At 38.7% G+C, this 14832-nt stretch overlaps 1 protein-coding gene across 1 annotated transcript in view; it reads right to left on the reverse strand.

Moving 5' to 3' along the window:
- Positions 1 to 1212: 1212 nt before the first annotated feature.
- Positions 1213 to 14832, reverse strand: part of RAB39A (RAB39A, member RAS oncogene family) — a 22112-nt gene continuing 8492 nt past the window's right edge. Inside the window, exon 2 of the mRNA XM_007121511.2 lies at positions 1213 to 1639. Coding sequence (XP_007121573.1) covers positions 1213 to 1639 — 427 coding nt within the window. The remainder of the gene's footprint in view (positions 1640 to 14832) is intronic.

Here is a 14832-nt window from a genome sequence, read left to right on the forward strand (position 1 = left end):
TACAGTGCAAAGAAGCGTTGCTCAATTTTCGATCAACATCAAAAAAAAAGGGTGGAAATGTTTTTCTTTTATTATGAAACTGCAGGAAAGGCAAGCCTTATAAGCAGCATGAGGCCCAGTAGAATTTTCCCTGATGATAGTGGTAATTTAGGAGAAGAAGATGGATCCAAGGCCATAGAACAATTTTGAAAGCAAAGTAAGGCTGCTGAGTCTTCACCCAGTGTATGAGATTCAGTTTTAATGGCATATGATGAAGTGACCATGACACAGCCAGCAGAGCTCGTTGAGTTGTTGAAAATGGCTCTTGAAGCTACAGGAAATGGACAGTAGACATAGAAAAAGAATAAGGTAAATCCAAAAGAGTGGAAGGACAAAATTAATCAAGAGGAAAGTCAAAAATAGAGGAGAAAAGCAGTAAACTTGACAAATAAAACCAAAATGTTGTCCTTTAGAAAGACCAGTAAAATAAGCAATATTTGGCAAATATGATAGAGATGGGACTAGCTATAAAACAGAGAATTATTTTTAATTACAAAAGAATACTATGCTAGCTTTGTACCGACACATTTGAAAATCTGGACAAAATGGCTAAGTTTTTCTTGTCTAAATAAGGACAGTATACTATAACAACAAAACATTTGCTGATAGTGATCCTTCGTTTTTATTTTTACAAATATTTGCAATAAAACCTTTTGCTTGGATCCTTAGATATCTTTATAAAACATAAAATTTTCAGGAGCAATAAATCAGAGAACAAAAATTAATATAAAACTTATCTTCTCATGTTCAGGCAAAATTAAGGGAGAATTAATATTAATTAATTAACACTAGAGAATGTAATTCCTGGTAAAATCTTTTCAATCAGATTATATATGCACAAAACATACATTTCAAACTGTCAAGAAAAATGAGTAATATTGACATATTTGGATATTATGGTCAGTTATATGCTAACAAAGTGAGAATGGAGGCAATTATGTAGATACTCCAGTTTCCAGAAAACGTCGTCTGCTTTGCTTGATAATTTAGCAAAATACCATTCTGGTAGTTTAACAAGTAAGCATATTGCTCTGAATCAAATACCTTACAAAATAGTGTTAGCAGGGGTTTATAACTTTTTTAAACGCTTTCATCACATCATTCTGTTGTTAATGTTGGTATTTATCCTGAAATGACACCCAATCTGTTCTTAGTTCTTTGGCATGTATGAAGTCAGCAGAAGCACTCTTTCCTGGGTTTTACTGCTTCCTCAGAAGAATGCACAGTATTTGGAACGAAACCACTTTTAACCCCTTCCCAGCCATCGTGAATACAAATTTCTCCCCTTTTAATAAGCTCATATATGTCTCTTGTCAAGATAGTGAAGGATTCCTCAACATTTGTAGCATCTTTTGCTGAGGTTTCTATATACTTCATACCATAGTCTGCTGACAGTCTTTCAGCTTCTTCCCTTGTAACTTGACGTTGTGAAGCTAAATCACATTTATGTCCCACTAGCAGAAATACAATCTGAAATGGCTGTACATACATTTTTGCTTCTTCAAGCCAATCTTTCACATGTTCAAAAGATCGTCGGTTAGTAATGTCAAATACTAAAAATCCACCAACCGAGTTGCGGTAATAAGATCGAGTTATTGATCTGAAAAATAAACAGAAAAAAAGGTTGTAGTTAATGTGATTTAACTAGAGTTTATAAGTCAAATATGAAGTGTCAAAGTGAACAAAAAAATTCTATGAAATATGCAAGCCAGTTTCATCTGCTGACATTAAAGTAGATATTTTAAAATAGACAAGCACTTACATGTCATCTCACACTCAGGATTACTTGTTTTTATTTTTAAATATCTGATAGAATAATTATCACATTACTGTGGTTAAAAGTAGGCACACAAAAAGATTTGGTGTGGGGCAGAGGTTGCACAGCAGACCAGATCTTAAGAATCTCTCCCTATCATTTAAATCAACAGGCTCCTCTTTCTGTCAGTTAAGGAAGAAGAAACAAGGGCAAACTTGTTATAATGTCAGTTACAGGTTTAGTCCTGGGCTATACCTATTCAAGAAAAAGGAAATTGTTCAGACGTGGGATATGAATCTGAGATGTGCGTACTTATGATTGTTTGCCTCTACAGATCTAGTCTCTTCTGATCAAGGTTCCTGTTGGGTAGCCCCTCTCCCATGGCTATGGCTTTCACCAGGTTCTGGCAATCTCATTTCCTCTCCTTGCCCCTTCTGGCCAGGTCGTTAATGGCTTCCCACTGTTGCTATTACTGAATGCATCACCATCATTTGTTGGTGCCTTTGACCTTGCCCGCATTTCTGGAAAGTCACTTCATTAAACTCTTTTCAGTTAACCTTTCCAGTGTGCCATTTGTTCCTGACTGAATCATGAGGCAAGGAGCCAAGGCTATACTGTTTTATATTTTTGCCTTTACATATGTTGTTTTCTCTACCTAGAATGTCTTTTACCTTTTTTTTTTTTTTTTTTTTTTTTGCCAGCAAACTCCTATTTCTTATTTGAGTCAGTTCAAAAATCCTGTCATATAAGAAGCCTTACCTGTCACTGTCTTCTCCCCCTCTACCTCTCTTAGGCACTTCTCTCTCTTATAATTCCATTGAACCTTTGGCATACCGCCATTATGATTATATCAATTTTCATAATGTGCTGATTGGGTTTGTTGGTATGTCTCCTACTCAATTCAAAGCTCCTTGAGGGTTAAACATATTCTGTCTACATATCTAAGAACTGCCTGGCAGTGATGGATGTAATTTAATATTTGCTATATTGGATTAATTAATCTTATCAGAGAGGGAAAGTGTTAAATGTTGTATTAGCCAGAAATCACATATGTGTCTCAGTTTCCAAGTTGTCAGTGATCTTGTTTTTTTTTGGTGGCTTACGGGTTCTTAGTTCCCTGACCAGGGATCAAACCCGGGGCCCCTTGCAGTGGAATTGCAGAGTCCTAACCAGTGGACCGACAGGGAATTATCCCAAGTTGTCAGTGATCTTAAGCATTGAGATCATCCTTAAGCAAGTTCATCTGTTACTTGCCTGAGGCACCAAAGATCTTTGTGGAGGGCCAGTTTGTTATTTGGTACTCTCCAACTTTTACATACCTTCTTTATCCTTATTGCTGAAATCACAGCTCAGTTCAGTGACCTGATACCACAGTACCACTTGTTGAAGAAAGTTTACCTACCCTTTCCATATCTCCTGCTTCCCCTTCTCCTCAGAATTCATGGTAGAGAGGTTCTCAAGCGACTACTTAAAAAAAAAACACCTCTCTCAAGGACTACTGTACCGTACCGTTGTTGACAGTAAGAAAAAATCTCCCACTATCACTGGCAGTCTACAAATAATGCAGTTCATTTAAGTTGTTGCTGTGTTTTTAATTTTGAGGGATAATTTATTTGTTATTGTTTTGCTACTCATCTATATATGTGTGAATTTAGACAGATGTGCAGTGTCTTAAGAGAAACCTAATTAAGGCTGTTATTAGACTGAAAGCTTTCATTTACTCAGCACCAAGTCTGCATTACCACCCACCCCCTGCAATTAAGTTACCATTAGTATAATTTAAAACAACATGCTTTTGTGGTTAAAAATTCAACATTGAAATGCTTGTCTATTAGGCAGAGGCATGTAGGAAATACCACATTTTCTAGCACTTTATATTTAATTTTGAAAACATATTTGGAACACAGTTGCCAAATCATTCTATAGAATAAAATTCTAGCAAAGTATATGTAACATATTCTATAAAACAGCCCTTATTAATAATTAGTTGGAATAAAAGATCTTAATAGGACATCTGCCTTTTTCTATATAATAACTTGATCTCCAGTTTGTGTCTGGATATTAGATTTAGAATTCTGATATGGTTAGCCTTCAGATTCATAATTAGTTGTCCTAAAAGGCAGGGTTTCCCCTAAAACAACTGGGCATCCCTGCTGTCAGGTATTTAGGGGAAGAGACAGGCCTTCAAGACTGAAAAATGGAACTTGAAAGGCAGGTCTTACAGAGATGATGAGGGAACATCTATCTTTCTCTGGAACTTCCTCTCTTGGGTCGAGACACTTAGGTCTTCAGAAGGTCTTGAAGGTATTTTAAGGAGGCAGGGAACAGACCCTAAAAAAACAAGATAGATAGGCCTCCCTGTAAAGAATCCAAGAGTTGTAAAGAATGATGAGTAACAATTCTTTATAAGCAACGACATCTTTTGCATGTTATTTTATATCTATTTCCTTCTGGGCTTTGAAAGTCTCACTGAATGAATACATGATTTAAAGAAAGACTGGGAAAAGTTCCGCTGGACAATTACAGGTGTGACATTTTAGAATACAGACATGTCCTCTTTGCCATGAGCTATTATACTTTTGAGAAATGGTTCTTGGCTTAAAACCTGGCTTTGAGACTAGACACCTGAACATCAGGTGACTGCAATCTGAGTGCTCATCAAGAGCTAGGTTCTCTGATTCACCAGGCGGGAACTTTGTCATCAAGCAGAAGTCATATATATAGGCAGGAATAGGGGTGGGACCTGAGGGGACCCAGAGTAACAAGGCTCACACACCCAGCATGTCTACTTCTGCAGCACCCTCTCAACCTATGGCCTTATGTGGATTTCCCTATAGTTAAAGGGGAAAAAAAATTCAAGTCTGCCTTACAGATGGCTCTAAATAATATGCTGGCATCAGTCTGCTCCACTCAATAGTGGAAAAGAGAAATCCTTCCATTTGTGGAACTTTTAGTGGTACTTTTTCCAGAGGAAGAGATGGGGAGATGAAGGTTAAGGATCTACATGAATTCACGAGCAGAGGCTAAGTGTTTGGCATGTTGGAAAAAACAAAATCAGAAGACTGATAATAAGGAGGTTTGGCATGTGTGGTTGGGTCTTGAGTATGCAAATACTGTATCCTATGTGAATACTCACCAAAAGCCCCCTCTTTGAAAGAATTCCTAATAATTGGTGAAACTAAATGTTCTGTTCTATAGTCATCAGTCAGTATTTTTATCCCAGTTTGGACTCACAGTAATCATGGTAGGAGGCTGGGACTGGGCTGAGCAGACTTTCTCTTGCCTCAACTGTCACTGCTTAATACCAATTTTCCAGCAGTTACTGACACCTTGGATATGGTACCTTACTCTGGGAAAACCATCACAGAGATACTGATATGTCCTCACTGTAATAGACATTTAACGTGGACCCAAGCCATGCTAGCACCACCATCCATGAACTTATGGAATACCTTATACAAAGTCATGGTATCCCACACTTTGCTATAGACCAAAGGTTTCAGTTAACAGAGGAAGAAATGGGCTGATGCCATAGGATTCGTTGCTCTTATGTCACTATCACCTAGAGGCATACACCTATAAAACTGTGGAATGGATTATTAAGATTCAGTTATGTTAACAGATACACACATATATATATAATATAGAAACAACAAGGACCTACTGTATAGCACAGGGAACTATATTCAATATGTATTACAATAACCTCTAATGGAAAAGAATCTGAAAAAGAATATATACATATACATATATATACATATATATAAAACTGAATCACCTTGATGTACTCCTGAAACTAACACAACATTGTAAATCAACTATACTTCAATTAAAAAAAAAGATTTAGTTATGCTCATGTCCATGAGTTGACACCCTGTAAGATTTTAGCATGATTCTTCAGGATGTATACATTCTAAGCTAGTGAGTAATACAGTAGGTGGTGGTTTTTTCTCCATGAATAGATGCTGTGGTATGGGAAACAAAGTGTAAAAGTGGGGTGATGTTACCTCTTGCAATTACACTTTATGCGTCATTAAAATTTTTTGTTGCTTCTAATTCCTGTGACTCTGAACTCTGCTGATATGAAGGTTTTAGTATCCAAGGGAGAAATGCTTTCACTAGAGAACCTCGTGATGCTTCTATTGAATTAGTAGCTGAGACTGCCAATTGTCCATTTGGGGCTTCTTATGGCAGTGGGTGAACAGGCAAAAAGGGGGCAACAGTATCAATGGGGACCACACTGGCCTCCTGTGGTCCTTGCTGCCCACAACTTCTGGGATCTTTTGGTTCATTTCAAGCCTGGTCCCTCCTGCTATCCTGTCAAGTCTCTGGGACGCAGACATGCTTCCAGTAACTTTCGTTATTGATTAATGTCCTCAAGTTGGTTTTGTTGCTGGCAACCAAAGACCTGATTGATAGAGGCTACAGATATTTTGTAGGAAAAGAATGATACAAAACAAAGTCGCATTTTATAAATTTCAACATAGACTTATGAAGCCAAAATTCCTTCATTTAAAAAAATTGTGGTAAAAAACAGATGAGATTTACCCTCTGAACAATTTTTAAGTATACAGTATTATTATTAACTATAAGCACAATGTTGTACCACAGATCTCTAGAACTTTTCCATTCTGCATGACTGATACTCCCATTCTCATTGATCAGCAACTCATTTCCTACCCTCCCCCCAGCCCCAAGCCACCACCATTCTACTTTCTGCTTCTTTGAGTCTGACTACTGTAGTTACCTCATATAAGTGAAATCATGCAGTATTTGTCCCTCTGTGACTGGCTTATTTTGTTGCAGGAAAATAGGGAGCGAGAGGACAGTCCTGTCCCAGGTCTCAGGTGAGTCCCTGGGACAGGCTGCCAAGTAAGGGTCCTTGGCTTTGTGCAGGAAAGAATTCAAGAGCGAGCCATAGTAAAGTGAAAGCAAGTTTATTCTGCGAGATACACACTATATAGGCAGAGTGTGGGCCATCTCAAAAGGCACAAGGCCCTGAAATATGGAGTGGTTTGTTATTATGGGTTGGGTAATTGCATAGCCTAACGAGTGGGTGGATTATTCCAACTCTTTTGGGGAAGCGGCAGGGATTTCCAGGAATTGGACCACTGCCCACTTTTTGGCCTTTTATGGTCAGCCTCGGAACTGTCATGGCACCTGTGGGTGTGTTATTTAGCATGCTAAGGCATTACAATGAGCATATAATGAGGCTCAAGGTCTACTGGAAGTCAAATCTTCTGCCATCTTGGGCCTAGTTGGTTCTAGCCAGTTTATGTTGTATAGTCAATGTCATTCTTTTAAAGGTTGTGACCTTTAAAGTGTGTGCCCACTTCCCTCCTGTCTCAATTTCACTTAGCATAACATCCCCAAGATTCATCCATGTTGTAAGCATATGACAGGACTTCCTTCTTTTTTTAATGGCTGAATAATTTTCAACTGTATGTATTTAACACATTTTCTTTATCCATTCATCTCAAAGTTTATTCTTACATGTATATTCGCTTTAGAATAGAAAAGAAAAATGGTTGCCTTGTTTATGGAAACATTTTAAACTGTTTAATTTTTCTATTTTTTTTCCCTGAAATAATATATAGACAAGTGAAAATGAGAGCACTGGAATTGGCTTACATTTATAAAGAATTACTTAATATATGGGCAATGCAACCAAAAAGTGTGAAGAGATCTTAGATGTTATTATTTTGAACTTTATAGGATGTGCACTGGTCTCTTAAAAAAGCAACAAAACATAGAGCACTTGCTGACTTACCTGGGTAAAATGAGCCAGATGGTCCACTGGAAATGCCCTTCTTGTGGCTTTGCCAATTGCCAAATAGGTATTTAGAAGATGGAAGTACTTTGATGACAAAGGCTGTTGGCAGCAAGCAGCCTATGAATGCATTAGCCTTGTGAGTGCCTTTTTTCACCATGACATTACATGCCTACTGCCCTTCTGGGAATAGTCACTGTGTTGATGCTTTATTTACCTGCTTCACTTGCCTTGGAATCTGGGCCCTTAGAACTGCTTTCAAGAGACTAAAACACAAGTCTCCCTGTTCCTTGTATTATTACTGACTCTAACAGTCACTGCCTTTGCCTTCCGAAACTTGGGGCTTATAACTTAGAATATCTTTTTTCATACATAAAAACATTAAAATTTTCTTTCTATGTATAATTCCAGGGTCTTTCCATCAAAAATCAAGTCTGTGGTTGTGGAGGCTATATGTAATACTGACAAGACCTAATGGCCATATTCTGTCTTTGAATATGTGAATCAATTGCCCTGTGACCATCTTATATTTTTCTTTTACCACAGATCATCATTTTGATAGTGAGCCCTTCTTATCACCCCCAGCATGCTCTATTCACCTTTTATCCTCTATTTTCCTCTATAGTAATTAACACATTCTAACGTCCTATATAATTTTTCCAACTTATTTGGTTATAGCCCATCTCCCCTCATTAGGAGATAAGCTCCACGAGAGCAAGAATTTTTGTCACTGTTTTTGGAACGCTGTATCCCTAGTGTCTAAAACAGAATTGGGTATGCATGAGGCCTACTGAGAGTTGTAGATAAATAAACAACTGAATTAATAAGTTCAGACTCTGTAAGACTGTACCCAAGCAGCATGCAAATGCTAAGCAAATGGGAGAATAACAGAGGGAAATACAAAAAAGCTTATCTCCTTTTGATATTTATAGTAGGGATTCATGAAATGGGCTAAATAACAAAAAGAGAAGTGGGCTGAATAACAGTGCACACTATAAACAAAGGTGAAATCATCCACTTTTTCTAAAGAACTACTGTATTTAAATTGGTAGTAATTCAAATTGTATTTTGTAGTGGATTCTGGAAGGCAGAACAAGTTAATGTGAAAATCCAAATAATTTAGAAATTAATGAGAAATGTTTCTAGCTTCACTATTTGTCTGTAAGGTGATAATGAAGGATGCTTATTTTCTATTTGGTATGGTACCAGAAAGTGTATAAAAGATTTTAGCACTTATTCTGACACTTTCTGGCATCCTTTTGCAGAACAAAAATGAGATGATGACCAGCTTCTCATGATTATTTTATTTTCCATACAACATAATACATTATGTGATTTAACATAATTAAAGAACATTTTTTCTTTGGTTATAATCCTCCTACCATTTTTGTGACTTCTGTTTCCATACAACTTTCTCAATATTGCTTCATTTCATGTGATTTGTATATCTCTCCACATTTATTATTTATTTATTTATTTATTTTTGGCTGCGTTGGGTCTTCGTTGCTGCACGTGGGCTTTCTCTAGTTGTGGTGAGTGGGGGCTACTCTTTGCTGCGGTGCATGAGCTTCTCATTGCGGTGGCTTCTCTTGTTGCGGAGCAGGGGCTCTAGGTGTGCAGGCTAGAGTAGTTGTGGCTCGAGGGCTTAGTTGCTCCACGGCATGTGGGATCTTCCCAGACCAGGGCTTGAACCTGTGTCCCCTGCATTGGCAGGCAGATTCTTAACCACTGCGCCACCAGGGAAGCCCCATATTTATAATTTATACTGGTGTTTATCCTTTTCTCATTTCATTCTATGTCTGAAATTATGCAGCTTTTATTTTCAAGTCAGTTGAATAGACTGTTCTTCTTTTTCATTCTTTTTCTAAGTTTGTGTTTTCATCAGTTACCTGTGCACTTACCACACATTCTTATTTTTCCCATTCCCGAAACTTGCCAAAACTGTACTGTTATATCATAATTTTAGGAAGATCATTTCTTGGTATTTGTGTTATTCTGACCATGTATACTTTTCAATGCTGAGCCCTGGAATAAACTGATTTCTTTTCCTTAGAGTTAATAATTATCTTGCATATTAATCAAGATAGACCAGGCTATGCTATAGTAAGAAACAACCCACCTCTTGATAGGAAAAATGTTAAAAAGTCTGGGCTATATTTTAAAACTACCACATGTGAGTTCTGCTCAAATTCACTGGTTAGAATTAGTCAAATGATTCTAAGTGCAAGAGGGAAGGGAAATATATTCCTCCCATGTGTCCAGAAGAAAAGAAGCATCAGATATGAGTGAGCACTCTCTACCACATCTTTTTCTTCCTTTCTTTTTCTTTTTGCTAAATTTTCCAAGTAGTCCTCAATAACCTAACCCCAAACTCTGCCAGTTGCCATTTTTTTAAAAGTTCATTCCTGTTAGCTTTTCTGTCAATTTCATCTTCCTGAGGAGGTCTCTCTTACAGTCTTCTGCCCTGCTCCAATCGGGCCTGGTTGTCCTTGGTATCTGTGGCAGAGATAGCATCCTATGATCTCCCTTCACCATTTTCTTGGGCATTTCCTTCGCTTTTCTTCAGGGGTAAATCTCCTGCTCCTCATAGCCCATGTCTTCATTCTTGGTTTATTCTTTTATGCACATATGTGTTTGTCTGTGTGTGTGTGTGTGTGTGTGTGTGTGTGTGTGTAGAGCACATACTCAAGTAGCTTCCTAAAAAAGACTCATGAGGGAAAAAAAAAGATGCATGAGGTAATATTTTGAAGTCTTGCATGTTTTTATTCTGCTTTCACAGTTGAATGACAGTTTGGTCAGACACAAAATTCTTTCAGAATTTTGAAGTCTCTCCATTGCCTTCTAGCTTCAACTGTTGTTTTCAGGAAGTCTGAAGTCAATCTGATTTCTGATCTTTTTCATGTGACCTTTTATCCACGTCCTTCCCCCGCCCCACCCCAGAAGTTTGTAGGAATTTCTCTGTGGCGCCATTGTTTAGAATTCCACAATGATGTCCCTTAGAATGTGTCTACTTTCATCTATTGTGCTGGACCCTTCCAATCTGAAAACTCAGGTCCCTCCCTACATCTAGGAAATTTTTTTTGAATTGCTTCACTGATGATTTCTCCCCTCTGTTTTTTCTGTTCCATTTTTCTGGAATGCCTGTTACTTTTTTATTGAACCTTTTGGACTAGTCCTCTAATTTAAAAATATATATATTTTTCCTATTTTCTAAGTCTTTGTCTTTTTGTCCTACTTTTTGAGAGATTTCCCCAACTTTATATTGTTTTATTTTTTTCTATTGTGTTTCCAAAAGGTCTTTTGTTCTTAGAATATTCTTTTGAAAAAATAGTATCTTGTTCTTCTTTTATGATTAAATACTTTCCCACTATCCCTCTGAGAAGATTAAGGACAGGGATTTTTTTGGGAGGGTTGTTTTTTTAAACATTCCCTTCTCCCTTATTAACTTTGTTTTTCTGGTTGCTTTTGGTTTCTGTTTATTTTGGTCTCTAGGTTTCATGTTACAGATTTCCTAGTATTTCTTGTAATCTTTCATTGAGACTAATAGCCTCACTCACAAGATGATCAGGCTGGATCATTTAGTTGAGGAAACTCTAGTGTTGGTCTCTTAAGTCTTTCTTCTTGGCCTGATCAGATTTGTCAGAAATGATTTCACCAATGTCCTGTTTGAAGGCTGAAGGTCTGATTACTAGCATTCTGGGAGCTAAGATGGGGAATAGGGCTAGACAGTCTCAGCATACAACATGCATACATTCACTTAAAGCCCTTACTTTTAATAAGGGACCCCAACCTCAATTATGTCTGAAGCTTCCAGTAAGAGACTCTATGCTTAACTCTTTTCAAAGAATAAATTTCTAGTTTTTTGCTAATGTGGGGGGAGAGGAAGTCACCTGGTGTGTAGAATGGTGGAGGGGATGTGAGGATTCAGTCTTTCTTAAACAGACTGACAATCAATGATCCTTATTTTAGCATTCCCACTTCAGAAGTATCTGGTGTCACCATTTCTTGAATCTTTAGGGGATTCAATGATATATACTGGTTTGGTCTTTAGCTTTTTCCAACCCCTAGCTTAGAAGCCAATTTTCCTTAATCTGCTAATTCATTTACCATTCCTCCATCTGCTTTCTTACTTCCAAAATTTTTTTCCTATTGTCTCCTTACCTATTCTCCTTGCTAGGATTTATGGTTAAAAAACAAAACTATTGTCACTTTAGTGAGGTTTCAGGAAAAAAAGCTAAAATAGGCATAGATGTTCAATCTGCTATCATTACTGGAAGCCACTTCTTTTTTAATTGTTATTATTTCCTATTGTTATTTCTCTTACTACTGACATATCCTTCATGTCCCAGCATCAAGGACCACGTTCTTTTGGATACATCCTCTGCAACTAGCCCTAACCCTACACACAGATGACAATTCCTCCCTTTGTTCTGCCACTAGAACTTATTTTGGTACTTACTAGCCTTTATTCCAATTATTTATCTTTCTTTGCTGTGAGTCTGTGAGAAAGATCTCTAATTGTCCCCCAGTGTCCATTCTCCCTGTCTTCCTTTAGTAATGGAACTCCATGAGTTTTAGCTTGTACATAGCAACTCATATAGAAACTATATTCCCCAGCTTTCTTACAGTTAGTTTTGGCATATCACTAAGTTTGGATCGATGGGACATGATAAGTTATGTGTGCAGTCTGAGGTTCATCTGCTTGAAGATGCCATTTGCCCTGGGCTTCCTCTTTCTCCTTCTTGCTTGTTAGGAAATGGCAATGACTGGAAAACCCTGGAAACTGATGTTGAGGCACAGCCACCTGGATAGTCCAGAACTGCTCACTCTGGACTATTAACATAGGGGAGAGAGAAACAAAGTTCTGTATTATTTAAGGTAATATATTTGGTCAGTCTCTGTTATAGCAATATAGTCTGTACTCTACCCAGTATAGAGACAGCATGGACCTTGAATGTGAGACTATATCTTATTTATTTTTATATCTATTTTTGCATCTAGTGCCGGTATACAGTTAATCTAAATAAATGCATAGATTTCCACACATAAATCATAATCCTGATTGATTTCAGTTTCTCTAGAAAAAAATGGAAAACTACTTCACAGTACTTTTGAAACTTTATGACAACATAGGCAGTATTTGCTTGTAGCTTTGCCTAATAACCAACATCTCTCCTTGTCTAACAAGGCAAAAGACTTCATATAAATTCCTCCACTGCAGTGGGCTGGGTTCATTCCTGTTACTAAGTGTAGCAGTGCAGTCACTGAGTACTGCATGGAGGGGAGAATTGATTGTCACTGCAGCCACAAGTGTTTGCTGTGAGTTATCAGTACCGCTTCTATTGTGTAAAGCTATTTCTCCCTTTGTTTCTGAATATAGCTGAAAAATAATTGTTTGAGCAGACACAGTAATTAACTTGGATCTACAGAGATGGGAGTGGGGGTGGGGTTGCATGCAAACAGAATATTTTTCAGGATAGAAACTACACAATGTGCCAATAAAACTCTTTTCAACCATGCCAGGAGGCCTGATGCAGCAGAAAGAGCACTGAACAGAGGAGTTAAGAGAATTAGGCTCTTATGCTAACCACTAACAAATGATAAGGCCTGGGGCAAGTCAAAGACTCTCTGGACATTAATTCTATCATTTTATAAATGGGACTGTTGGGACTTCCCTGGTGGTCCAGTGGGTAAGACTGCAAGCTCCCGGACTTCCCTGGTGGCACAGCTTAAGAATCTGCCTGCCAATGCAGGGGATACGAGTTCAAGCCCTGGTCTGGGAAGATCCCACATGCCGTGGAGTAACTAAGCCTGTGCGCCACGACTATAGAGCCTGCACTCTAGAGCGCGCGAGCCGCAACTACTGAGCCTGTGTGCCACAACTACTGAAGCCCTCTTGCCTAGAGCCTGTGCTCTGCAACGAGAAGCCACCACAATAAGAAGCCTGCACAACACAACAAAGAATAGCCCTCGCTCACCGCAACTAGAGAAAGCTCGCATGCAGCAATGAAGACCCAGCACAGCCAAAAATAAAATATAAAACAAATAAATAAATTTATTAAAAAAAAAAAAAAGACTCCATGCTCCCAATGCAGGGGGCTGGGGTTCAATCTCTGGTCAGGGAACTAGATCCTGCATGCATGGTGCAACTAAGAATTCGCATGCTGCAACTAAGAGTTTACATGCTGCAACTAAGAAGTCTGCATGAGACAACTAAGATCCACATGCCACAACTAAGAAGCCCGCACACCGCAACTAGGAGTCCGCATGCTGAAACTAAGAAGCTCACATGCCGCAATGAAGATCCTGTGTGCCGCAACTAAGACCCAGTGCAGCCAAAGTAAGTAAGTAAGTAAGTAAGTAAATAAATAAATAAATAAAGGGACTGTTGTACCAGATCCATCCGTTTCTTCCCAGTCCTATGGTTGTACCAAAATGGCCAGAATGTTGATCTCTGTAGCTTCTTTCATGTGTCTTCTCCCCCCTCGCTTTCTTGGATTCTGTTTTCAATTCATCTCTCACTAATTTTCATCGCCTCCAATAGTCCTCTCCTATACAATTAGTTATACCTTCTCTTCCACTTTTATTTTTTATTTATTTTTATTTTTTTGCGGTACGCAGGCCTCTCACTGTTGTGGCCTCTTCCGTTGCGGAGCACAGGCTCCAGACGCGCAGGTTCAGCGGCCATGGCTCACGGGCCTAGCCGCTCCGCGGCATGTGGGATCTTCCCGGACCGGGGCACGAACCCATGTCCCCTGCATCGTCAGGCAGACTCTCAACCACTGCGCCACCAGGGAAGCCCTTTTCTTCCACTTTAAATTCTCTTTTTAGAGTCTGTCCATCTGTCCTATCATATATGTCTTAAATTTCACCTCATATTTGCTTCATTAACTTTTGATTTCCTAATCCCATAGCTTTTCTGTAGCTCTTAAAACAAGTACTAATGATATTGCATGATCTGTGTAAAACTGACAAGTGCCTAGAAGTCAGGCAAGAGGAGAAACCTTTTAGTTTTGAATGAGGGGACAAAAACCAAGGGATTCTCTAGAGTCTATTGATCCGATTAGATCTTGCCCTAAAATATAGTAATCAAGTGTTTTAAAAGTGAGACCTGACGGAGTCATTCAGAAGCACCAGCGGGCTTCCCTGGTGGCGCAGTGGTTGAGAGTCCGCCTGCCGATGCAGGGGACACGGGTTCGTGCCCCGGTCCGGGAAGATCCCACATGCCGCAGAGCGGCTAGGCCCGTGAGCCATGGCCGCTGAGCCT

The sequence above is a fragment of the Physeter macrocephalus genome, chromosome 16 (genome assembly GCF_002837175.3).
Source record: "Physeter macrocephalus isolate SW-GA chromosome 16, ASM283717v5, whole genome shotgun sequence".
Taxonomy (NCBI): domain Eukaryota; kingdom Metazoa; phylum Chordata; class Mammalia; order Artiodactyla; family Physeteridae; genus Physeter; species Physeter macrocephalus.